Source organism: Cygnus olor, chromosome 23 (genome assembly GCF_009769625.2).
Source record: "Cygnus olor isolate bCygOlo1 chromosome 23, bCygOlo1.pri.v2, whole genome shotgun sequence".
NCBI classification, from domain to species: domain Eukaryota; kingdom Metazoa; phylum Chordata; class Aves; order Anseriformes; family Anatidae; genus Cygnus; species Cygnus olor.
In genome coordinates this window covers 1120490-1142925 of record NC_049191.1, presented here as the reverse complement: position 1 = coordinate 1142925, position 22436 = coordinate 1120490, and the positions used below count along the sequence as shown (strand labels likewise).

The following is a 22436-nucleotide window of genomic DNA, read 5'->3' as shown; positions in this document are numbered from 1 at the left end:
AGGAAGCGGCTCCGGCCCGGGCCCCTCGCCGTGCGCGCACCACGCATGCGCCCTCCCGCTCCGCCGCCCAATCAGCGTCGAGCGCCGCGGGGCCCGCCGGGAAACGCCGGCAAGAAGCGGCAGCCGCGGCGGGCAGCCCCGCGGACTACAACTCCCGGCGTGCCCCGCGCGGGGCTCTCCGCAACCCCCCGCGCACTACAACTCCCGGCGTGCCCCGCGCGGGGCTCTCCGCAACCCCCCGCGCACTACAACTCCCGGCGTGCCCCGCGCCCCCCCCCCCCTCAGCGGCCCTCCCGCCGCCCCCCGCAGAGGGCTCGGGCCCGGCCCGGCGGCGGCCGTTATCCAGTCAGCAGCACAGCCCCGGGCGCGGCCGCCTCACAGCCGTTACACGCCTCACGTACCGCTCTCTGTGCGGCCCCTGTAGACAAATCTCTACCCCTATGTGATATAAAAAAATACAGAGATGTGGATTCTTTTCCTGAAGTAAATGTACATGACGTGACTGGGGTAGACCCCAAACCGAGGCGCGGTGCCGCCGCAGTCAGCACCACACGCAGCCCTTAAACCATCCCCCCCAGCCCAGGTCAGGAAAAAAAAAGAAAGAAAATCCAGAACTCAGAACACAATTTTTCTCACAGGAGGAAGAAAAGCTTTCAAGTAAAGATGAGGATGGGTTTTCACCATTTCAACAGTTCTGTGACTCCAAGCAGCAGCAATGCAAACAAAGCCTGTGCAGCGGCAGCTGTGCTTCCTCTCAGAAACCACCCCAGCATCCCGCCCTCTTCAGGTACCAGCCTTGGGGTCGTGGTGCTTTTCTCTTTGTAAATGCTACTAGCAGTTCTTCAGGAACAAAATCTAGGCCAAGGGAAGAATCCTTCCCCCAGAAAACTCTTCCCAGGAGAGGGAGAACGTCCCGCTTCGTTGTCCATTTACAGCATGTATCAGGGGAACTTGGCCCAGCTCTGTCAGGACTGTCCACTGAAGGAGGGTCGCAGAAAGGCCAGGGCTAAACTTTGCTCTTGGCAAATTAGAGTCTTTAATAAGAGTAATATGTGCAAAAAATTAAATAGATCAACCCAGGTTTCCAGAATTATTGTTGTCAGAATGCTTACTTTCTATTTGTGTTCTTACCCAACCCAATGCTGAAATCTCAATTAAGTACCCGAGGTAAGAAGTGACATTTGGGAGAGATCACCACAAAGAAAAAAACCCCAAGAGGTACAATCTGTTACCTCAGTGTTCTTCCTCCACCCAGATGCCTGCATTAAAGACACATATGCAGCAGCAAAAAGAAAAAATGTGCAAGATATCCCCTCCTTTCCACGAGGACAAAGCACTGTTTCTAGTTGTTTGAAGGAAGAATTGTTTCCTAACAGGTGGAGTGGGTGTTCAGCCTTCCATTTGCAAGGAGGAATGGGACAATCAGCTGCTCCCAGTTGCTTTCTGGCAAGTTTGTGGTGTTTTTTTTTCCCCCCCCCCGGACACATTATAGCTGGAAACCTTCCATGGGGGCTTCAGCTTGCTGGAAGATGAATTGCTGCTGGTTCTCATCTACCTGGGGAGCTAGGGTGGAGTCATCCTCTACTCCAAAATAGTGCTCAATCAGGTCAAAGGCCTTCTGGTAGATCTCTTGGTTCTCATGGCTCTGCAGGAACTCTATCTTATCCAAGCCTTAGAGAAGAAAAAGTGAAATGCAATGAAACAAGGAGGTCCTATTGTTCACGCTGTCCCAAATCCATCCTCCACCCTTCCCTCTATTCACTGCAAGACCCTTGTCTGTGTTAGAATAGCATTTTGTGAGCAGCACTAGCAGCTAAAGCTAACTATTCCTGTTTCTCTAGAGCTGCTTGTGGATTTAATCTGTACCGGAAAGCATTAATGCCTTTCCAATTGTAGGTTTAGCTGATTCAGCTAAAGCAGACTGTCTCCAGCAGAGAGCTGCGAGCACAAAACTGATCATCAATGAAATTAATATCACTGTCTGTGAAAAGTTTGGCAGTTGCATGGGGAAGGAGGTAGGGCCTGTCCCAGTAATCTCCAGCAGAAGGGCAGCAACAGCTTTAGCTGTCCCAATTAAATCCACTGCTGAACAGGAAGCATCCAAGCATTACATATTCAAGAATTTCAAGAATTATTCTTACTGGGACACACGATGTAACAGTGAGAGGGCAAAAAAGACACTGGCAGTATACAGGGCATTTCAGACCAAAATAGGAACTGTTCCTCAAAGCATTAGGAGCAGGACAAGAAACACCAAATTAGGCCTCTCCAGGGAAGAGCTATGTCTCTCTGGATTTCCATCATACAACTGCAGCAAGAAGTGTCACGGACTTCTTACTTAGCTCAGCTTATTTTGATTAATATTCCCAACAGTGCGAGCCACAATTATCCGGTTGGCATCCAGCTCTAAGAAACCCAGGTAAGTGTGACAGTTTTTGCCTCCTAGTGTTTTGTCTTACGCTGTATCGTAAGACTCTAAAAAAGACAGCATGATCTATTATTGGAGCAAATACTGACTAATTTAGAATATATCAAATCCCTTCACTAGTCGGAAAAGCAACCAAAAACCACCTAGCATCAGACCTTTCAATATAATCTATTGTTTTCAAAGACCACCAGCCACAACCTACCATACGCCTCTTCGATCAAGCTACAGTAAGGGTTGATGCCTGTCCCACTCTGGTTGGCTTCTTGCTCTCCAAGCCTCAGTATGTTCTCCAGGCCATTCAGCGCCACCTGAACAATCTTGGAGTCCATGACGGTCAGCAGGTCACAAAGAGGCTTGATGCAACCCAAATTTACCAGGTATCTAAAGAGAGCACCAAGAACATACATTCACTTTCAGGATAGCTAGCATCCCCTTTGCTCAGTTATAAAGAACAGGAGAAGTGAGTCAAGCTAAAATATATTGCTTTATTTTAAGGTAAGATTTCTATTTTGCAAGGCTAATTTTTAGCTACTTATTTGCATTTGTATACAACCCCTCCCCTTTTTTTAAAATAAAATTTCTTGAAATGCAGGTGCTATTCAAATTAGATCCACGCTATTTTAATCTGTCACCAAGTCTGGACATTTAGCCTAGTCTAAGCTATGTAAATGGGATGGGAGGGAGTAGTTTGGACTGGCTTATCCTTAATTCAGAAGGAAACTACAATTTACAGCACAGCATGTGATCTGTATAGCTTGGCCTGTGTCTCAGGTACTCTCCCTGAGGTTCTCCAAATTAGTCCCTTGTTACTTGTTCTCGCAGTTCCCATAAAGACGAAGCTACCATACATTCAGACAGATTTCCCTTAAGAGGAGTCACAGCGAGTACCTGATCTGTTCAGGAGTTCCTCCTGACGTTGCATTTGTAATTGCCCATGCTGCTTCTTTCCTCGTACGGAATTCTGCTTTCTGCAAGATTTCTATCAGTACCGGGAAAATGTTTGCATCTATGACTGCCTGGGGAGAGAGAATAGTAAGTGTTTGAATTGACAACACGGTTTCTAAAGAGGCTATTAAGAAACCTGAACAAAATCTCTACTTCCATTTTCCAATTCAGAAAGAACTTTCCAAGCTATTCCCTTCAGTGATTCCTCCATTTCATTCTTCAGCCAGATCGTAGTAATGCAAGATATTCAATTCTGCAACTAGCACAGTAGATCTTTATTATTACATCAATACTGTAGGAATGCTTTCATCATTTATCTGCCTTTGTACACAGGTCATTGAAAGGATAATTAAAACTCAACAAGCTACAGCTTTTCAAAGGGGCATTTCTAATTGCATATAGAGAAACTGGGGCCGTGTCTCTCATTACTCCAATGATCCCAACCTGTGGGACTCATTTCAGCCCAGTCTTTGTAGGTACAGTTAGCACTTTTGTTTCAAGCTTTTGTTTGGCAGATGGCTAGGTGCAGAAGTCTGCAAATAACTTCCAAATAAAGGATATGGAAAAAACAGCCTCAAGGCATCAGATATGAAAAAAATGCAAGTTCTTAATGCTGAGCTTGGAGTCTAGGATTTTTACAGGTGTACTAGAGAAGACAATGCTGTACCTGTATTTGTGCTCTGTTTCCTGCTGTGATGTTAGATATAGTCCAGCAGGCTTCTTTCCTGATTGACTCCTTGGGACTACTTAATAAGTGAAGGAGACATGGCAAGGCTGAACAGTTCAGAATCACCTTTAGGGAAAGAAAGCAGCAGTTAGATCACCAGTATCAGGCAGAAAGCTAAGTGCTTTCAATTTTCACACCGTGAATATGCTGTATGGGCACTGCAATTCCCTTCCTGACCTTGTAGAGAAGAGGGGAGCAATGGCACTTCTACATTATGTAGTAAAGAAATGTATTCCACCCCACCTCCCATATATCCCAAAAACAGAGTTTGAGTTTCTGAAATTGCACTAAAAATACACTCTTCAGAGTAGCAAAAAAAAAAAACCACACGAGAAAAGCAAATGGTGCACCTCGATCCTAAGAAAACTTGCTGCAGACATACAAGACCATACTTCCCAATTTCCATACATATTATTAAGAGCTGCATTCCTCTTTAGCTGCATCTGTAAAACATTCCTATCCCCCTCACCTGGGTCTGGATGTCGTCTCCTGTCACGATGTTGCCAACCGCTCGCAAAGCGGGGGAGGCCACTTTGTAGTCATTGTGCCTGCAGGAAAGACGGTGCAAGGACAACAACTACATCACTGCACCTGGATATTTAGGCAATCCTCCCCCCAGCCTCCCATCTGCATTACTTAGTATTCCATTCCCTAGCATACAGTCTCAGTCCAAACCTCTGTTTAGTAAGTTCTCCTTGGCGTACAGCATTAACTAGTACTCCAGCACTAGAAAATGCTCTGCCTCTCTCGGAAAGAAGAGGCCAATAACCTACAGCTCCCACCCTGCTTCAGACCCTCTTTTGTAACTGCCCCAGCAGAGCTGGTTAAGGCAGTGCCTGGATCCTGCCCCCACAAGGTGGGGAGCGCTCTGACGATTTGGGTATGAACTGCTGCCCAGTCTCACCAGGCTGAAGCAGTGAGGCAAGATACTTACATTAACAGCTCCACCAGTCGCCGACACACCCCCGAGTCAATAACTGCTTGAATTTTCTCATTGGGGCCATCTGATAAATAGGAAAGAGCCCAGCATGCATCTGCCAGCAAGTCAGAGTCACTGTTGAATAATAGTCGGGACAACACTGGCAGGCAGGGAGATACCTACAACAACAGCCACCGCCCCGCATTAGTCACAGCCTGTCAAGGACCACCACATTTGCATACCAACACCACACGGCCACGCTGACTGACAAGATAACAATATTGATGTCCACAGCTTCCTTCCCCAAAGTCAGCAGCTTCCTTGCTGGCTTACATACCTCGTAATCACGGTTTAAAGTTACCTCAACAGCTTTACTACTAAACTAAAATTACATCCCTTCCTCTTGGATCAAGTGCAGACTCCTGAGACAAGTGCTACCATGCACGCTGCAGTTTGGAAGCTCCTTGCATTTCTTATGCAAGAGTGCCGGTCCATTTCTTGTTCTCACTAACCCTAAAAAACTCAGTATTCAGAACAGCAACAGTTACACTTCCAAGTGCTTCAAGTATTTGTTTTTATATTTACACTGAATTTGGATTTCACCCCTCACTGCAGGCTTCCCAGCTTTGATAAGCAAGCTTTCATTTTAAAAACACAAAACAAAAACACGCTGATCTAAAACCGTTTCAGATTTACCAAACAAAAAAGGATGAGACAGATCTGAACGACCAGCAGAACCTTCTGTTAGTGCCACTGGCATACCAGGGAAGAGCAAGAAGAAAGCTACCGCAGCTGTAATGTAGCTGGTCCTGTTCTGTAAAATCTGGATGCCTCAGAATTGAGTTTTCAGTCTCAATTTCAAAGTTGCAGGCTTCCAGCATACACAACAAAAAAATTCAGGGTAGCCCAGAGTATGTGCTACTTACACAGAAGTCTGGGTTTGCTCCTTACTCGAGGGGCTAAGCTGATGGGCTGCCAACAGAGCCATGCAGCAAGGCTGGCAGAATATTAAACAGGCACTCGAATATCTGCTGAACAGTAAGATCCACCTCAGCGGGAAGAACCTCACCCCATTCCCTCCCAGAACATCTTACAGAAGTCCAACGGCCAAAATTAATTTAGACAAACATCTTGGCTGGGTGTCTCCCCATCACATCTGCCAACAAGGCACTTACTCTCACCTTATCGAATTCAGGTGGCGGACTCTTTCCTCTGCATAAGTTCGACAAGGCCCAGACAGCATTTCGTGTCATTGTCAACCTGGTGGACTTTGTAAGGAGCCTGAAGAGACAATTACCATGCATTATCCTTGGTGTAGAACGTAAGTTGCTGGAAACCAGCAAGGGAATCAAAAAAAAATAAAATAAAACAATTGTACAACTGTGAGGAAGTCAAACCACTATTCCACTTGCTGTAGCTCAAGCCATGCTCTTTGTCACTTGAGCCTCTCAATGAGCAAGAAGAGGAGTGAAACGCAACTACTTCTAGAACAAACAGCTATTTTCCTAACACTACAGTGACATGGAACAGGCAAGCTCCATGCTAGACAAGTTGCAGAAGGAAGTGTAAGTTAGTCAAATGCAGTTCCAAGATCAAACTCAGCCCAGACGCTCGCACCAGAGGTGAGATGGCCTCTCAGTGACCAGCTGACAAACTGCTGTCTCTACTCTGCAGTGGAGACAGTAAGTCCTGGGGGCTGAGGAAGGCTTCAGTCAGTTATCGCTGAGAGAGGGGACTGACAGGAGGACCAGTATAGCAAACCAGGTCATTTGTGACAAAGCATCAGTTTGCCAAGGACAGGACACAGTAAACAATCGCTTCCAAAGCGGCGAGTGGTACTGGAGAGCACACTCTTGACAGACAGATCTTCTGACCGTGGTGGGATGTACCGCACCAGAGAGCTCAGAGGCAAGGTGGTGTGCAGAGACCTGCTTCCCTTTCCTCAGTCCTAGAGAAGCCCACTCAGACAAGCACCTGAAATCCACAGCATAAGCACAAGAACAGGCATTTGGAGGGACACAGTGAAACAGCAAGGCCTATGACTTCAGAGAGGCAAGCACACTGCAACAGCACCCGCTGCAGATTCAGGGCAGTGTAAAGGTTTGTGAGAAGGCATGTTATCTACCAAGTCCCACTAGTTATCAGATACTTGTCTGAGCTGCCAGTTTATCATCTGGTACCAATGGTTTGATTCCCATCAACACACATTGCTAGGGAATCTATTCATCCAGCTCAAATATTGCTCTGCTGCAGTACAGTGGGACTTCACAAAGTGTATTGGCAAGTATTCATGGCTACTCACATTAACAAGGGAGGAAGAATAGCGCAGTTAAGGACATAATCTCTACACACAGAGCTGTCTCCAGCAATGTTCCCCAATGCCCAGACAGCCTGAAAGGAAACAGCAACAGTTTTAGCATTCACGCAGTTTCCAAACAGAGAAAGAAAAGGGTAGTGTGCTAAGAAAGCATTTTCCTGTAACTCCAGGTAACAGACACTTCAGTTTGTGGTCTGAAGCTAGCTCTCAGACTAGTCACTTATTTTAAACATTGTATTTTAATTGTGTGCGATCCGCTGTGGTTCTTTCCCTAACCCCAAAGTAAGAAGTGAACCTTACCTGTTCTTGAACATCCTCAAAGTCAGAGTTTAACAGCTCTATAAAGATAGGAACTGCCCCGGCCTCAATTACTATTTTTGTTTGTTGGGAAGTTCCCGACGCAATATTCGTCAGTGCCCACGCTGCTTCAAACTGAAACAAGTAGAAATGACAGAAGTGTGAATAAAATAACCCTGATGTAGCAAGGTATTTGCTATTAAATTTCAGCCAGAATTCTTTCATCTTCTCTTAAAACACTTGAGAGAAAGCATTCCCCAACAAAACACCTCAATACCCTTAAGAAAAAGATTTTTCTTGAACAGTAAGAAAAACCCACACCTGCCTTCTCATAGGCTCAGCTTAACGAGTGAAGACATTTACCTCTACAACCACTTTCCTGTACGAAAGTGAAGGGGCATACCCCAGAAATACACGGAACAGGAAGCTTTCTCTACTCAGTGCAAGCAGTTCTAGCCCACCCTCTCATCTGGCTAACACTACAAAGATGCCTCATGATACGTGGCCCTGGGCCAGAGGGAAGATAGAAAATTACGAAGGCAGCCATCAGCTCTGAGATCCAACTCCATGTATGGAAGTATCTTTAACTCCTACAAGATAACTATAGTTATTACCAAGCTGGAAGGAATCTCAAAAAGCCATCTAGTCCATCCCTCTGCCCCACGGCAGGGTCAGTACTACCTATGTCACTTCTAACAGCCACTTAGCCCGTTCTTAAAAGCCTCCAATAATGGAGGTTTTTCCTTACACAATGGCTCCCTACGCGCTTCCTCTGTGGCTCCACTAGCTTCCAGCAGCAACATCAGACACAGGAATGATAAATTCCCCCTCTGCTGCAACTGAAATACAGTTTTTCATTATTTTTGCCAGTATTCTTCCAAGAACTGAATTTGTAGCAATCTATAACTTTTCTGTTGCCCCTTTCCAAGCACTAAAGCTATCTTTATCTTCTCCCATACGTCATACAACCTGCATCTTTTGGGTTCAAGACCACTTTTCTCTAATAGCACCAGCGGGTTCATGCTGCTCAGCTGCAAAGATTTAACAGCTACAAGCCATGAAGAATTCCTAACAGTCTGCTTTACCTGTAACGTGCAATTTTCACTTCTTTTCAGGAATTCAACAAATCTGTCCACCACTCCTTGAGTGTTTATCACTTCATCTATTGGAGGATTTGGCTCTGAAATAGCAACGCAGCGTCAAAATAGTATATGGGTCTAATACAGGGCAATAATAAGCATGAACTATTATTGACATGAATGGTTTCAAGCTGTACTGAACTTGGCAGGACAACTCCTCAGAATCACTTTCAGTAAGATTTATTCAATTATAAATAGTTAGTAAATTTACTAGACTATCAAGTTTCTAGATTATAGCCTTCCCCAAACTCAAAGCTGGAAAAACTTCTGTACAACACTTCAAGTGCACAAATACTCCTGAAATAAAGCCAATGTCGGACCCTTGGGCAGGGACGAGTGACTTTTACCTTTGGAAAGTAGCTTCCTGAATTTCTGTGTGGTTGCTAGCTGTAGGTCAGGGTCATCTGAAAAAAGCATCTCTACCATCTCTCTTGTGATCACTCCCTCCTGAAAGGATGCAAAGGAACAAAGAGCAACAGTTCCATGTCACGTTAAGCTTATTTAAGGTATCACAGTCCAGACAGCCTACCACAATTTTGTGCTTGCTATTAATCCAGAGATGCGCTGTCTGAGATTACAGCACGCTATTTGCTTCCTGGCAGACTTCTCCAGTTTGTTGTAGTAGTACTAGCAACATTCCCCGAACCAGGGAAAAACAAACAGGTTGTGGTTTATCAGTGTCATGCAGTCCACAGCATTAAATCTATCTGAAGGCATGATTACAACAAGGAGAGGCACCTTACCCCACATGTTGTAGAACTAACATAGGAATCCACGAGGAGGCTGTCAAACATGGAGGCATCTTCACTGATCAGTTCCACATTTCTTCTTTTAAAGAGCTGACAGGGAACAAAACACGGGAGTCGTTATTAGAAAGCAATGATTAACAGTCTTCGTAAGTAGACATTCTTGTTCCTCAAACTAGATACCGTCAGCTATAGACGAAGCGTAACCTGAATAGAAAAGTAGTCATTAATAACAGCTCTGCACACTGAAGACTAGCTTGGCATCCAAACCCTGATAATAAAACATGCTAAGTCTTGCTCTCAGATATGCAAATGCCCAAGTCACTGAAGCACTGGTATAGACAAGTGCAGAATTTGGCCTAACAAGTTAGGGAAAACAGGGAGAAGGCAGCTTGTAGATGATGCAATCATTTAGTCTGAGCCACACATATCACCTGAGAATCACCTTTCACTTTCACAGACCTCCCAGCAAAAAAAAAAAAAAAATACAGCTCAGAGTTAAGAAACGCACGCAGCCCATACTTTCACTTACTCTCCCTGCTTCTTGAAGCAACTCCATTCACTAATTAATAACAAAAAAATGTAAAAACAAGGATCTGTGAACAAAAACCTTCAGTACCGTAAAGACAAAGTGCTTGGAGAGCCCTTGGTATGAGCGACACTCTGTACTAGGTACAAAGGAAAAGCAAAGATCTCAGAACGGGAAAAATAAGAGGACTGCCAACAAACCTTAATGCACAGATCCTTGAAGATTCCCGTTTGGCAGCAGCACAATCTTGGTTGTGTTAAGGCTGTACACAAGCTAGTCAAGATGAGAGTTACCTGTTGCTCTCGTTTCTGTTTGCGCAGTTGAATTCCTTCCTCTTCTCTTCTCCGACGCATTTCCTCAGGATTTAGGGCTTTGTTCTTGTAACTCTTCATTCGATAGTTATCCTTTCCAGGACTCGCCATGGTTTCTGTGAAGAGGAAAAAAAGGCCTCAGATTTCTGGTCACTCTCTGCTCCTTTACCAGCGTATCATTTTCAACAAGAATGTCGGTGCACATAAAAAAGCAAAGAACAGCCAGATTAAATAGCCCTTTAATGTAAAAAGGGAGAGCCGGTCTCTTACACACTAAAGTAAAAGCTTCAAGCTGGAATATGATCCTGAGATTAGTTCAGGCGATGTGCTGTTGTGGCAAGAATGTTGTTAAGTTTGTAGGAAGCAGAGCAGATTTACTGTTCTGAAAGGAACCCGGATCCAACGTCACAACGTTGAAGCACGTTACCCATATGAAAAGCTTCTCCTCAAAGAGCTTCACCGTCCTCAGGAGGTGTGTAACTAAGTTCTAGCTTGGTATTAGCAGAACTTATTTCCCTTGTACCATCAGGGAATAATCCACACCTCGACATTCCTTCCCCTCCAGACATCTGCTGAAGGCCGTTCTGATTGTCAGTCGGTGACTGCGTCAACTTCAGCATTTCGGAGCAGCCCGTGGAAGTACCAAGCCACATCTGCATGGCAAAAACCCAACAGAGCTCACAATAAACTGCAGCCTTGATTTTACAACTCCACTAAAAACGCTGCAAAGAGACAAGCTGCACATATCACAGGCCATGTTTGCCCTGCCAGCTTACTGCAAGCGTTCAGTACCTGACCTACTTATTTTGCTGCTTCACATCTGACTAACGCAGTACTTCAAACCTGATTACTTGTGTATTTGCCTCCCAGTCAGGGAAGTGACACTCCACTATTTGGCGCAGTAAAAACAACCAGGGCCAAGCAGTAGCCTGAGCACAGGAGGATATCAATTCCTCAGCTGCACCCAGCTACAACCCCCTGCTTCGACCACATCACCTCCTTTCGTCATCTTCCCAAACGCTCCCTTTCTCCTGTTTATGAGACAGATCGCTTGGCCTCACGTCTGTGCCCTTCCCAGGACAGGGAGGAAGCAGCGACAATGCAGAGCAGCAAACTGCCCGTTAGCCCTCAGACCAGACGACGATGCCCTGGCAGCCTGCTGGGCACCGGTATCTGTGTTTTGTCCACCTGCCCCTAGCAGCTGGAAGAAGCACCCTGTGAAAGTCGGCAGCTATCTCCTCATACCTCCTCCTTCAACCTTTAAGCGCTCCTCAGGCACGTTGCTTACAGAAAGTCCACGTCTGACTTATCAGCTGCCTCCAGCCACTCTGGAAGCCCTCCAAGATCAGCTAGAGAAGTTTCAGACCTTACTGCCCTCCTGCTAGCAGGGCCCACAGCCGAGCCGAAGACAGGCGGGTACAGTGTACAGACATCCAGCGGCTCACTGCTATGGAAGGAGGAAACAAGCAGAAGAGTTCACGTTAACATGAGGAAACAAAATACTTTCAGTTATAGGATTTCAAGACAATACCTAGAGACACTAAACATTAGGAGAGTCACACTCCTCCTCGCAGTATCTGCTTTCTGAGAGGGCATTCCCTTCCCTGGCCAAATCAGCAAGGACGTTCTTGTGAAAGGCAACAGATAAAGCAAAAACACCACCAAAAAAATCAAGTTCCTCTGGTCACTTACACTGCAACAAACACCCATGCCCCTGGCAAACGGTCCTGAGCCTGTTCTGAAGCTCAGCTGACCCCAGAGACATGCCAAGGCTTGAGGAGGTGTAGCACAGCGGGCTGTGAGTTTTTTGGCACCTCTGAGGCTGAGAAGAAACCACCAGCTCTTCATCAATAAGAAGCAGTATTCCAGTGCTGTATTAGAAAGCCCTTCAGTAGTTGTTTAGGGCACAGCAGTTCTATGAAAAAGGGACTGCATCGTACTTGAGCACCACCGAGGAAAACACACAGAGCCTCCAGAGAGCGGAGGGCTGAAACAAGTCAGAGCAGGGCTCCTTTTTTCCTGAGCTCTCTTCTCGCAAGGAAGAGGTTCAGAGGAATAACTGGCACGTTTGTAAAGGCATTTGACACACCCACCTTGTCCTAGAGGACCACTGACATAGCAAGGAAGCAGCCTGAAGCTCTCAGAAGCCAGGCCCCTGCTCCCCCTTGGCCATCCCCCTTCCTACAGGGCTGTACGCCAGGGTGGAGGGGAAAATCTTCATTATTTTTGACCGAGTAGCAGCTACTTCAGGAGACAGAAGACAAAGTGTACAGGGGGTTGTTTATAGCCGATCTTACAGGAGCGAGGCATCATCTACACACAGATCTTAATTCAGGAATTAATTTCACCGCTGCCATTTGTTCTGTAGGCGAAGCATCCATGTGACTACCCAGCACTAACGGCCGATACGGGCACGTAAAGGAGTAACAGCTTAATTCGGAAAGATTACAACAGAATCCCTAACAGAGACAAATTTGCTACCTCCCTTCGGAAGGCGAAGTCCCCAGTTAAGAGGTAGTTTTTAAGAAAGGGAGGAAGAAAAAGTGATTAAGTGGCTCAGCAGTGTGCCCGGGATTACCAGCCAGTTCGTCACACGAATAGCTGAGCGGCACGTGACAGTCGGGCTGCCCGGGGACTTGCACAACCCCGCTCCGCCGGCACACCCCGGCAGCCTGGAGCTGGCTGTCAGCGCAGAGAGGGAAGCCGGCCAGGCAGCAAGGTCTCACACACTCGGTGTACGCTGTGCCGTGCAGCGTAAGGCTCCTGATTTCAGGAGCTTTGAGCACCACCGTGACGCTGCAGGGAACCCCCACGGAGGCAGCCAGCCCCTGCAGGGTGACTTTCTGTGCCGGCTGGACAACCACACACCTCTGCGCAACCGCCACTGGTCTTCTACTTTATTTCGCACACCTACGCCTCCTCAGGTCCTTTCCCTTGACTTTCTTACAGCCCATCCTGTCCCAACATTTTGACGTGGGAATGCCAATTTGTTACCTTACCTCCCATTTCTATGGCAGCGACGTCACGGGTGCAAGATTCTGACTCCGTGGTGAGCTCAGCTGATGCTGTCAGCACCGGGCTGCAGCAAGCGCGAACACGTGGAACAGAACTGACAGCAGGAGGCCAAGCACATACAAATTCTCTGCACAAAACATCTGGCTCATCCAGTATATCCGCAAGCCAGGCTTCGGCAGCGTTAACTATTAACTGAAATTCTACCCACACGGCGATCCCACTAAGTCAGGCCGGAGGGGCAGTCTGATCCCCTGACCAGGAAAAGCACTCATCCACAGTCATCTACGAGTGACGTGCAGACAACGCTCAAGCCACACGTTTTCACTTTGCAACTTCACGTAAATTGTCGCTCCGAGAAGTTTCTGCTTTTATAGAAAAGCTCTTGACTAAGAGGCACTGGAAACCTAACTAGAGCACGTTTCTTTTAGCTGCTCGAAGTTTCGGCGGCCACCCAAACCTCCACAAAGCGCTAGGACAGTGCCTTGCACTGCGCCTCTGCTAGGAGAGTTTTCTTCTCTAACAACCAACTAGGCCCTGCCTTGTATCAAGATAGCATCAGCTCACGCCCCGGAATTACAGAATCGTTCTGATGTTGCGCCTGGAACGAGTCCTGGGCTCCGGGCTTCCCTGCAGCGCCCCACGGAAGCGGGGCACTCGGGCTGCTTCCCCCTGCACCGCAGCGCTCAGCCCGCCGGCAGCTCCCCCAGCAGCTCGAGCAGGCTGCAGCTGCCCCGGGTACCCCGTTCCACGCACGGCAGCTGCGATGTAAATGTAAATCAAAGACAGGCTTCATCGAGTTAATTCACTCTGGGAATGCTTTCAGGTGGTCTGCGAGCTGAGAATTCTCTTGCAGGAACTACAGGAACAAACCTAGGGGGTGAAGCTTAGCCGAACAATACCTTTTCGGTTCCCTGCGTAAAGGAAACCCCTTCGGGAGGCCGGAGAAGTGTGGCTCCTGCTGTAGGTTTGCTGGCAATGGTCGGCTTCAGTGAGGAGAAATCCTCGCGTTGTCACCTAAGCCAAAGAGCGATAGAACAGAACGCCACCCTCCTCCTTACCCTACATTGAACGATGAGAAAGTTTTTACCACGTAAATGAAAAAACAGGGTGAAAGTTGGACTTTGAAGGCTCACCAGAGCCCTCAGGCCCCGCAGCCACCCAGATAAAAGCCAACAAAGCCACAGCACTCGGCCAGAAAGGCAATTCCAGGGTCATTGCTACCACGCCAAGACTATAACGGCTTCTTAACATTACTGAATCAGAAACCCAGCCTTGCTTCTTTCCAGCTGACGCTCTCCCCACCGCTCTGCCTTACAGAAAGCTGCTTACTGCTTCCAGCAGTTTTTCAGCTGCTGCTTAGAGCCTCTGAGCTGAGTCACTGCAGGGGCTCGCACGTCTAAATCGGGACTTGTGCTGCTGAGTCAGACTGGAGGGACAGAACAGAGGAACAGTTACACTCACAGATCTAACCAGGCTTTTTTTTTTTTTAAGCCAAAACACCCTTTCACAAAGGTAATCTTTGTACGGTATCTATTACAGTCCTGCTGCTGGCCACTAGACATGGACCTAAGGCAACACCTGGCCAGCAAGGAGGGCTGACGGCCGCGTGTTTGGAGTTCAATACAGCGGCAGAATTACGCAAGGGCAAATTAACGCATTTGATGAACTAAAAAGCACTGATCTCGGTCAATTGGCAGCCCCTTGGTACCTCTCAAAGCTAGCCCAACTGAGCAAGCAGCAGGCCAGAAAGGCCTCTTCCAGCCCAAGCCTTCCCTGCCACAGCATGAACTCGGTCAGTTCCGAGGAAAGAAAAATCCCTAAGCTCCGCAAATCAGAGCCAAACGCAATCGACGACCTAAAAAGTCGCATTTGACAACCTTGCTGCTTACATCCTTCGCATCTCTTCTCCCCGGCAGAAAGCTTCTCCAGCCCATAAACTCGCCTGAAAAGCCTGAGGAACCCCCTGCCACCTGCCTCCCTGCAGGCCCTGACCCCAGAAATCAGTGCAACAGCAACAAATGAAACAGCATTACGCGTTTCTGAAGTGTCTCAAAACCTGAACCCTCTCTCCACGTAGCCAAGTATTAACCACCAATTTCTTTGTAAGCGTAGTGCGGCTCTGAAGACCACAGCTGATGCCTTGCAGCTGTAACAGGGGTAGCAGCCAATAAGTCAATGCTTGAAATAAGTTTGTAAACCCTCTCTACGTTTACTTGATAATTAGCAGTGCTTGTGTGAATTTTCTGTTTCTTCTGTCTTATTTGTGAAAGTTCCTGAAGTCTGAGAAGCAACAGAAACAAAAGTTCTTCTGAAACTCAGATACGTAATGCATTATACGTCACTACAGGCATGTCTTCAGTCAATTCTCCAATGGATGTTTAAAGCACTTGCTTGTTGTAAAACATAGCATAAAGGTTCTTGGTAACAGCAGCTACAGCACAGACCTAACTTCTTTAGAGGAGCGCGTCCAGGACAACTTAATGGTTTAGTTGAGAATGTAGAAAGCGAAGCCTAAATAATCAGTACTTCCTGAACGCAAACTAAGTGAAGTTGGTTATGGTGAACATACACAAACAGTTGAATTATCAGCGTGCACCGCATGAAGAGGCGGCTCCGAACTGCTGGCAGACGTGAGCCCAGGACAGGTTCCCATGCTGAGCCTGTCATTTTATACCGAACCTGTCATTTTGATAGTTTTGTAGTGAAAAGTAAATTGGGAATCAAATCACTTCATCGCTCAGAAGGTGACGGCGGGAAAAGGAAACCAAAGAGTTGTGCCTACAGGAAACCAAACAACTACATAAGGAGTGCTGCCAAGCAAGCAGCAACTCGAGGCTTTTCCTCCACAGCCCTGGAGTGACCCAGCCGCTGCTAACCCTGGAGGAGAGGCCAAGTGCTGTGCTCTGTCACTCGCACAGATCTGGCTTGCTCCTTTCGTTCTCCTGCTTTTACGTCCTCCTGCAGGTTCTCCGAGTGCCTGCTCCAAGCAAGCAGAGGCAGCAGTCTCGCAGGGTGGTCTCAAACACAGGCTGCTGCCACCCGGGTGCTTCTCCCGGAGTACATCGTGTGCTCGCAGAGCGCTTATCCACGCAGTTATTTGGCTGTCTGGTGCAGCAGTCGCCGTTGGCTCATTCCCGTCGGTTTTCGCTGCGAGAGCCAGGGCCGTGATATCACTGCAGGAATGTGCAACAGCCTAGCTGCTGCCTGCGGAGGGGGAGGGGAGCACAAAAATTCTCTTCGGAGGAATTAAGAGCCCTGCACCATACTTGTCTTTCACCACGGTCAGCCCGAGATTAGGCCTCCCTCTGGCTGTCCGTGCCCGACGTAAGGGGAACTCGCTGTCCTTGAGCCTGGTTCTCTGAACACGAACTTCAACTCTACTTCCTCCTGACCTTTTCACCCCAAAAGTCTGGGGTTTGGCACCTATAAATCCCCTTCAGCCTGATTTACATGTCCCAAGACCTTCAGACTTCCTTAAGAGTGTATTGATGATCTGAGAAGTGTAACTCCCTCTCACCTGAGGTCAGGGAGCCCTTTGTAACAGTTCCTAAACCAAGGATCAACTCAAACTTGACCCACAAGAGATACAGGAGTCCTACAGCAGCCTGAAATAGAGTTGCAGGGAGCTACAAAATTCCAAAAAGCTCATCCCTCCCAGCACGTGCTTTTCCACAGAAACAAGCAGCATTGTGCTTTGATAAGCATGTTTATCTGGACTTCAAAAGTACAATAGCTTAAAAGTGAAAGGCTGGAGGAATTAGTGCTTTCCCTATTACACCCACCACTTTGATGATCAAGCTCCCCTTTACAAAGTTCATGTTTGCTCTCCCGAACTCAAGCAAACAAAGCAAAATAGCCAAGTGACTAGTTAAATTCATCAGCCACAAGAGTTTTGTTGAGAGCCTAACCTTACTGCTGCATGGGCTGAGCAGCGCAGCAAAGACACTCGGACATTTGTAGTCTGCACGGTGAATGAAGAAAGAACTGACGGGCGTTTCTAGGGGGTGAGACCAACGCTCTACAGCTACCTACAAACCACAGCACCCCCGACCCACGCCCTGCGAAGGATAGCAGCGTTCTGCCACAGTTTAGACCTATTAACCCAGAGCGCTGAAAAAGCAGTCTTAGCTTATTTTAAAAGCTACTTTTAAAAAGTTTAAGTGGGAAGCATTGAATGGCTGCTGTCAGAAACGTGTCCGCTTCAAGCTCCAGCAAGAAGCCGCAAAGCAGAGGGGGGAAGGATGGGAAAGCTCCTTCGAATATCCTCAGCCACAGAAAGCGCACGCAGTTTCCAGACGTGCTCCAACAGGCCCAAGGACGTTTTTCTATTCAAAGTTGCCAGTCAAGGTTTTACATCAAGCTGCACATTAAGTTTCAGAAGCTGCTCTAGACAGGGAGGTTCTGCAGCCGGGGCAGCCGCAGACTCGGAGCCGCTCACTTCTGAGCCCCGCAGGAGGCGGCTGAAGACAGCACAGGAGCTCCTGACACCTTGGTCAGGCCGCATCCCTCCATAAAGGGCATTTTTAAGACCTCTAAGGGCAACTCTGGTTAAAAACTGCGGCAGTTGAAAATTGATAAGACCTTAATTTTTGCCTCAGAGACGAAGCTCACGTGGAACAGGCCTACTGAGCGCTTCCCCGCTCACCTCACCCCTCCAAACCCCCCTCGCTCCGTCAGGCCTCACGGAAGCGCCACGGCCCCGAGCGGGGAGCTTCGGTCTCAGACCACGTCCAGGATGACAGAAACCTCCCGGCACCGCGGGACCTGCTGAGGGGCAACGCTCAGCGGTTATTTGCTTGTGTCTAACGAGAGGGCTGCTCCTCCGGGCCCTGCAGCATCTCCAGCTTTATGCTCACGAACACAAATCCCCCCCCGTACGCTCGCTGCCTGCAGGGTGTCCGGGAGCCGTTCCCTCATCCCGGTGACGGGGCGCGGGGACAGCCCCGGGGGGCTCTCGGCGCCGCCGGGACCCGCCGGCTGTGGCTGGGCTTTGGGGGCGGTTTAGCTGGGAATTGGGAGATACGGGGGGGATTTCCGTGAGGTGAGGCGACGAGCCGTGCTCTGCTGGGTCACGGGCAGGAACTGCCGGTCGGTCGGTCGGTCGGTCTGTCAGTCTGTCCGTCCGTCCGTCCGTCCGTCCGCAGGTCTGTCCCCGCCCGTCCCCCCGCAACCCGCCCCGGGTGAGGCCGAGCTCCGCGGCCCCGCACCGAGCCCCGGCCGGCCCAGCCGCCGCCGCACCGGCTGCCCCCGCCCGGGAAAGGCCCCACCGGGGCCGCGCTTGCTGAGCCCTACCCGCAGCTCCCGGCCCGGTGAGGGGCACGGGCGGCCCCGGGCAGAGCCGCGGCCCCCGGCGGGCCGGCGTCCCCCCACCCGGTCCCACCCGGTCCCGTCCCGCGCCGCCCTCACCCATCGCGGCTCCTGAGGCGGCGGCTCCCGGCGGCGGCCACAATATGGCGGGAGGGCGGCGGGGGGCGGGCGGCGAGCGGCGAACGGCGGCCGAGAGGAGCCAAACGGCCCCGCGCCGCGCGGCCCCGCCCCGGGGCGGGACGGGACCGGAGGAGGGACTCGCCCCGCCCCAACGGCGTTCCCTCAGCCGTGTGCCCTCGCGCTCTGTCCCCTCACATCCCCTCAGCCCCAGCCCCTCACGTCCCCTCATGTCCCCTCACATCCCATCCCCTCAGGTCCCCTCATGTCTGTCGCCCCACATCCCCTCAGCTCCATCCCCTCACATCCCATCCCCTCAGCCCTGTCCCCTCATGTTCTGTCCCCTCATGTCCCCCCAGCCCCTCACATCCCCTCAGGTCCTCTCACATTCTGTCCCCTCATGCCTGTCCCCTCACATCCCCTCATACTCCATCCCCTCACATCCCCTCAGCCCCATCCCCTCACACCCCTCATACTTAACCCCCTCAGCTCTGTCCCCTCAGCCCCATCCCCTCACATCCCATCCCTTCAGCCCCTGTCCCCTCAGCCCTGTCCCCTAGCATCCTGTCCCCTCACGTCCCCTCACATCCCATCCCCTCACGTCCCTCCAGGTCCCGTCCCCTCAGCTGTCACCCCTCACGTCCCCTCAGCCCTGTCCCCTCACACCCTGCTGTCCCCCATCCTCCCGCACCCCAAGCCCCGCCATGTCCCCACACCACCCTCAGCCTGCCGAGCCGGGGGCAGGCAGCTCCGGGCCCCCCAGGGGAGGCACTGAGGGAACACGGGCCCGATCCTGCTCCACATGCAGCTCGGAGCAGGACAGCACGCACAGCAACGCTCTAAGATGTCCTTTCATTATAAAGTGTTTAAAGGATCTGTGTCCTTCGCAGCTCCACAGCCTCCTGCAGCAGGGGCTGAGCGGCGCGGGGGCATCAGGTGGCGCGTCGCCGGCAATTCCCTCCCATGGCAATGAAGACGTCAATGGGGACGTGGGGCAGGGTCAGGCAGTGGCTCCCGGGGCATCGCCGCAGCTGCCTGTGGGGAGAGAGCAGGGTGACGGCAGTGGCACGGCGTGGCACGGCACGGCACGGCACGGCACACCAGGGCCAGACCTTGCACCCCACAGGAGTCCTGGCGGGGCTCAGCACCCCCTTACCTTCCCGCAGGCTGCTCAGCACCCACCGGCTCCTGAGCCTCTGGAGCTGCGGCCAGGCTGGGACAGTCACCTGCCTCGATGGGGAACCTCCGGGCCTGTGGTGTTTCCTGGGAGCTCATGTCCGGGCCCTGGACGTGGCTGACCGGGGAGAAGGAGCCGTGAGATGGCAGCACAGGGCCTGGCCCCAGCGATCCCCAGCCCCACACAAGGGGGCCCAAGGCTCGCCGGGGCCGGGTCTAGCCCTGCCGAAGGGCAGGAGGCGCTGCCCGCTCTGGTTCCAGCTGCCAGAGCTGGCTGGATGTGCCCAGCTCGGAAGCATGACTGCGAGGCAGCAGCAGGAGGAGGCTGGCACAGGGCACGGCCACTGCCTGCCCTCGGCGTCCCCTTGCTGGAGGTGCAGGATGGCACCGAGCAGCAAAGCGTTCCCAGCACGCCAGCTCTGAATCCCCTACTGCCGCCCCCCAGCCTGCTCTGGGGAAAGAGGGGAAGGGACACAGAGGGGCAGCAACGGCAAAAGGAGGGGGAGCACGTGTGGCCAGCCCCGCATCCCCCGCGTTCCCCACCCCGTGAGCCCCCTACTCACGGTGCCCACTGAGCGGGCGTTCTAGCACAGCCCTATCCCCCCTGCCCGGCCGAGTGGCCACCCACTTTGATGCACATCCGTCATCTCCGATTCACGCAGCATCAGCTGCATCATAATAGCACACCCGGGTTTAATAGGTCCCCCTGTGCTCCCCTTCACACAGCACCAGGGCACAATCAGGGCCTTGGGGTGCTGTGCATGCCAGCGGGGGGCACGGGGAGCCCCTGGCTGCTGAGATGCTGTTGTGTAGCTGCTGGGGGTTGACCTGAGACTGAGCGGTCCCAGCTTGTAGGAGGACATGGAGGCGTTTTTGCTTGCCAATGGCTACCAGCTTGGCAAGACCATTGGGGAGGGAACTTACTCCAAAGTGAAGGAGGCCTTATCCCTAAAGCATCGGAAGAAAGTGGCAATTAAAATAATTGATAAGAGGGAAGGCCCGGAAGGTAAGAGGTGGCCCCGAAGGGACTCCAGGCTGAGGCACCATCCCTCCTTGAAGACTTTTCATTCCTGCCAGAAAATAAGCTTCCCAAACTTTCCACCTAAGAGCAGTTTGGCCGGATGCTGACCCCCAGCGGAGCAGCCAGGGGCCATGACCCAAAGGTTATTTAGCTGGCTGCTCCTCCAACTGCAGGGAGCCCCAAGTGCTGGCAGAGCCCAGCACCCCCTCTGGACGAGCATTCCAGGGGGAAGGCTTGGTGCCAGCCCACAAGGCACTGAGCGCCCACGGTGCGCCCTTCCCTCCCTCTACCCATCCCCGTGGTCCCAGCCAGGAGAGGTGCAGGGCATCAGCAGCTCAGGGACGGCCCTGGCCCCACTCTGTGAGTAAATTTTCTCCTGGCAGAATTTATTCAGAGATTCCTGCCCCGGGAGCTCCAGATCGTCGGGCGCTTGGACCACAAGAACATCACCCGGGTGTACGAGATGCTGGAGTCTGCAGAGGGGAAGATCTACCTCGTGATGGAGCTGGCGGAGGACGGGGACATCTTCGACTGCGTGCTGCGCGAGGGTCCCCTGCCCGAGCACCGCGCCAGGGCGCTCTTTCGTCAGCTGGTCGAGGCCATCCGGTACTGCCACGGCTGCGGGGTGGCTCACCGCGACCTCAAGTGCGAGAACGCCCTGCTGCAGGGCTGCACCGTGAAGCTGACGGACTTTGGCTTCGCCAAGCTGCTCCCCAGGGGCCGCCAGGAGCTGAGCCGCACCTTCTGCGGCAGCACGGCCTACGCGGCGCCTGAGGTGCTGCAGGGGGTGCCCCACGACAGCCGCAAGGGCGACATCTGGAGCTTGGGCGTCATCCTCTACGTCCTGCTGTGCGCCTGCCTGCCCTTCGATGACACCAACATCCCCCAGATGCTGTGCCAGCAGCAGAAAGGCGTCTCCCTGCCCAGGCACCTTGGGGTCTCCAGGGAGTGCCAGGACCTCCTGAAAAGGCTCCTGGAGCCAGACATGGTCCTGAGGCCCTCCGTGGAGGGGGTCAGCAGGCACCCCTGGCTGGCGAACCCCTGAGAAGTGCTCGTTCCACTCTCCCCCCATGGGACAGATTGCTTCTAAAATGACGATAAATTTGGATGTCAGTGTTTACCATCTATACAGCCTCCTGGGTGCCCTGCCAGGCCTCTGGCTGACAGAGACAGGGCCTGGTTCATATCTGGACGCTTCTACCTGCTCCCTCAAAGCCCTCGGCCTTCAGTGGCAGGGAGCAGGACAGACACAGCAAACTTCACGCAAGTTCCACGCAGCCTGGGGCAGCGCTTGGACGTGGGGCCACTGGGATACACAACAGGGCACGCTGGCTGTGAGCATCCCAGCTGACCGGACACCTCTGCTTGTCCTCGTCCCTCTCCCCTCATCCTCCCAGCTAAGTGAACCTCCCTTGGGGTAGGTGGGAGGAAAGGGAAAAGAA

The 22436-nt window shown here is 51.2% G+C and overlaps 3 protein-coding genes across 10 annotated transcripts; 1 reads left to right on the top strand and 2 right to left on the bottom strand.

Moving 5' to 3' along the window:
• Positions 1-1019: 1019 nt before the first annotated feature.
• KPNA6 (karyopherin subunit alpha 6) lies at positions 1020-18921 on the bottom strand. Of its 8 annotated transcripts, none has more exons than XM_040535002.1 (14): positions 18780-18921; positions 10341-10474; positions 9516-9611; positions 9120-9219; positions 8719-8813; positions 7637-7768; positions 7322-7410; positions 6201-6300; positions 5035-5198; positions 4570-4648; positions 4041-4166; positions 3317-3444; positions 2631-2809; positions 1020-1671 (listed from the first exon to the last, which is right to left on the bottom strand). In XM_040535002.1, exons 1-14 carry the CDS (start codon positions 18781-18783, stop codon positions 1487-1489), a joined length of 1611 nt encoding a protein of 536 aa, XP_040390936.1. In that variant the 5' UTR covers positions 18784-18921; the 3' UTR covers positions 1020-1486. The 8 variants fall into 8 exon arrangements, with proteins under 8 accessions (XP_040390936.1, XP_040390941.1, XP_040390937.1 ...); XM_040535007.1 differs by lacking the exon at positions 18780-18921 and adding an exon at positions 14273-14291; XM_040535003.1 differs by lacking the exon at positions 18780-18921 and adding an exon at positions 13227-13309.
• Positions 18922-19642: 721 nt separating this feature from the next.
• FAM229A (family with sequence similarity 229 member A) lies at positions 19643-20641 on the bottom strand. Its single transcript, XM_040534671.1, has 3 exons — positions 20537-20641; positions 19966-20091; positions 19643-19844 (listed from the first exon to the last, which is right to left on the bottom strand). Exons 2-3 carry the CDS (start codon positions 20070-20072, stop codon positions 19730-19732), a joined length of 222 nt encoding a protein of 73 aa, XP_040390605.1. The 5' UTR covers positions 20073-20091; positions 20537-20641; the 3' UTR covers positions 19643-19729.
• A 43-nt stretch (positions 20642-20684) lies between these two features.
• Positions 20685-22413, top strand: TSSK3 (testis specific serine kinase 3). Its single transcript, XM_040534669.1, has 2 exons — positions 20685-20979; positions 21378-22413. Exons 1-2 carry the CDS (start codon positions 20835-20837, stop codon positions 22037-22039), a joined length of 807 nt encoding a protein of 268 aa, XP_040390603.1. The 5' UTR covers positions 20685-20834; the 3' UTR covers positions 22040-22413.
• The last annotated feature ends 23 nt before the right edge of the window (positions 22414-22436 follow it).

Coding starts and splice junctions, on each gene's coding strand:
- TSSK3 (XM_040534669.1), top strand. CDS start 20,835: ATGGAGGCGTTTTTGCTTGCCAATGGCTACCAGCTTGGCAAGACCATT. Junction 20,980..21,377: donor TAAGAGGGAAGGCCCGGAAG/GTAAGAGGTGGC, acceptor TTCTCCTGGCAG/AATTTATTCAGAGATTCCTG.
- KPNA6 (XM_040535002.1), bottom strand. Junction 9,220..9,515: donor TTAGTTCTACAACATGTGGG/GTAAGGTGCCTC, acceptor GCATCCTTTCAG/GAGGGAGTGATCACAAGAGA. Junction 6,301..7,321: donor ATTCTTCCTCCCTTGTTAAT/GTGAGTAGCCAT, acceptor TTGTCTCTTCAG/GCTCCTTACAAAGTCCACCA.
- FAM229A (XM_040534671.1), bottom strand. CDS start 20,072: ATGAGCTCCCAGGAAACACCACAGGCCCGGAGGTTCCCCATCGAGGCA. Junction 19,845..19,965: donor GAGCCGGTGGGTGCTGAGCA/GCCTGCGGGAAG, acceptor CGTCACCCTGCT/CTCTCCCCACAGGCAGCTGC.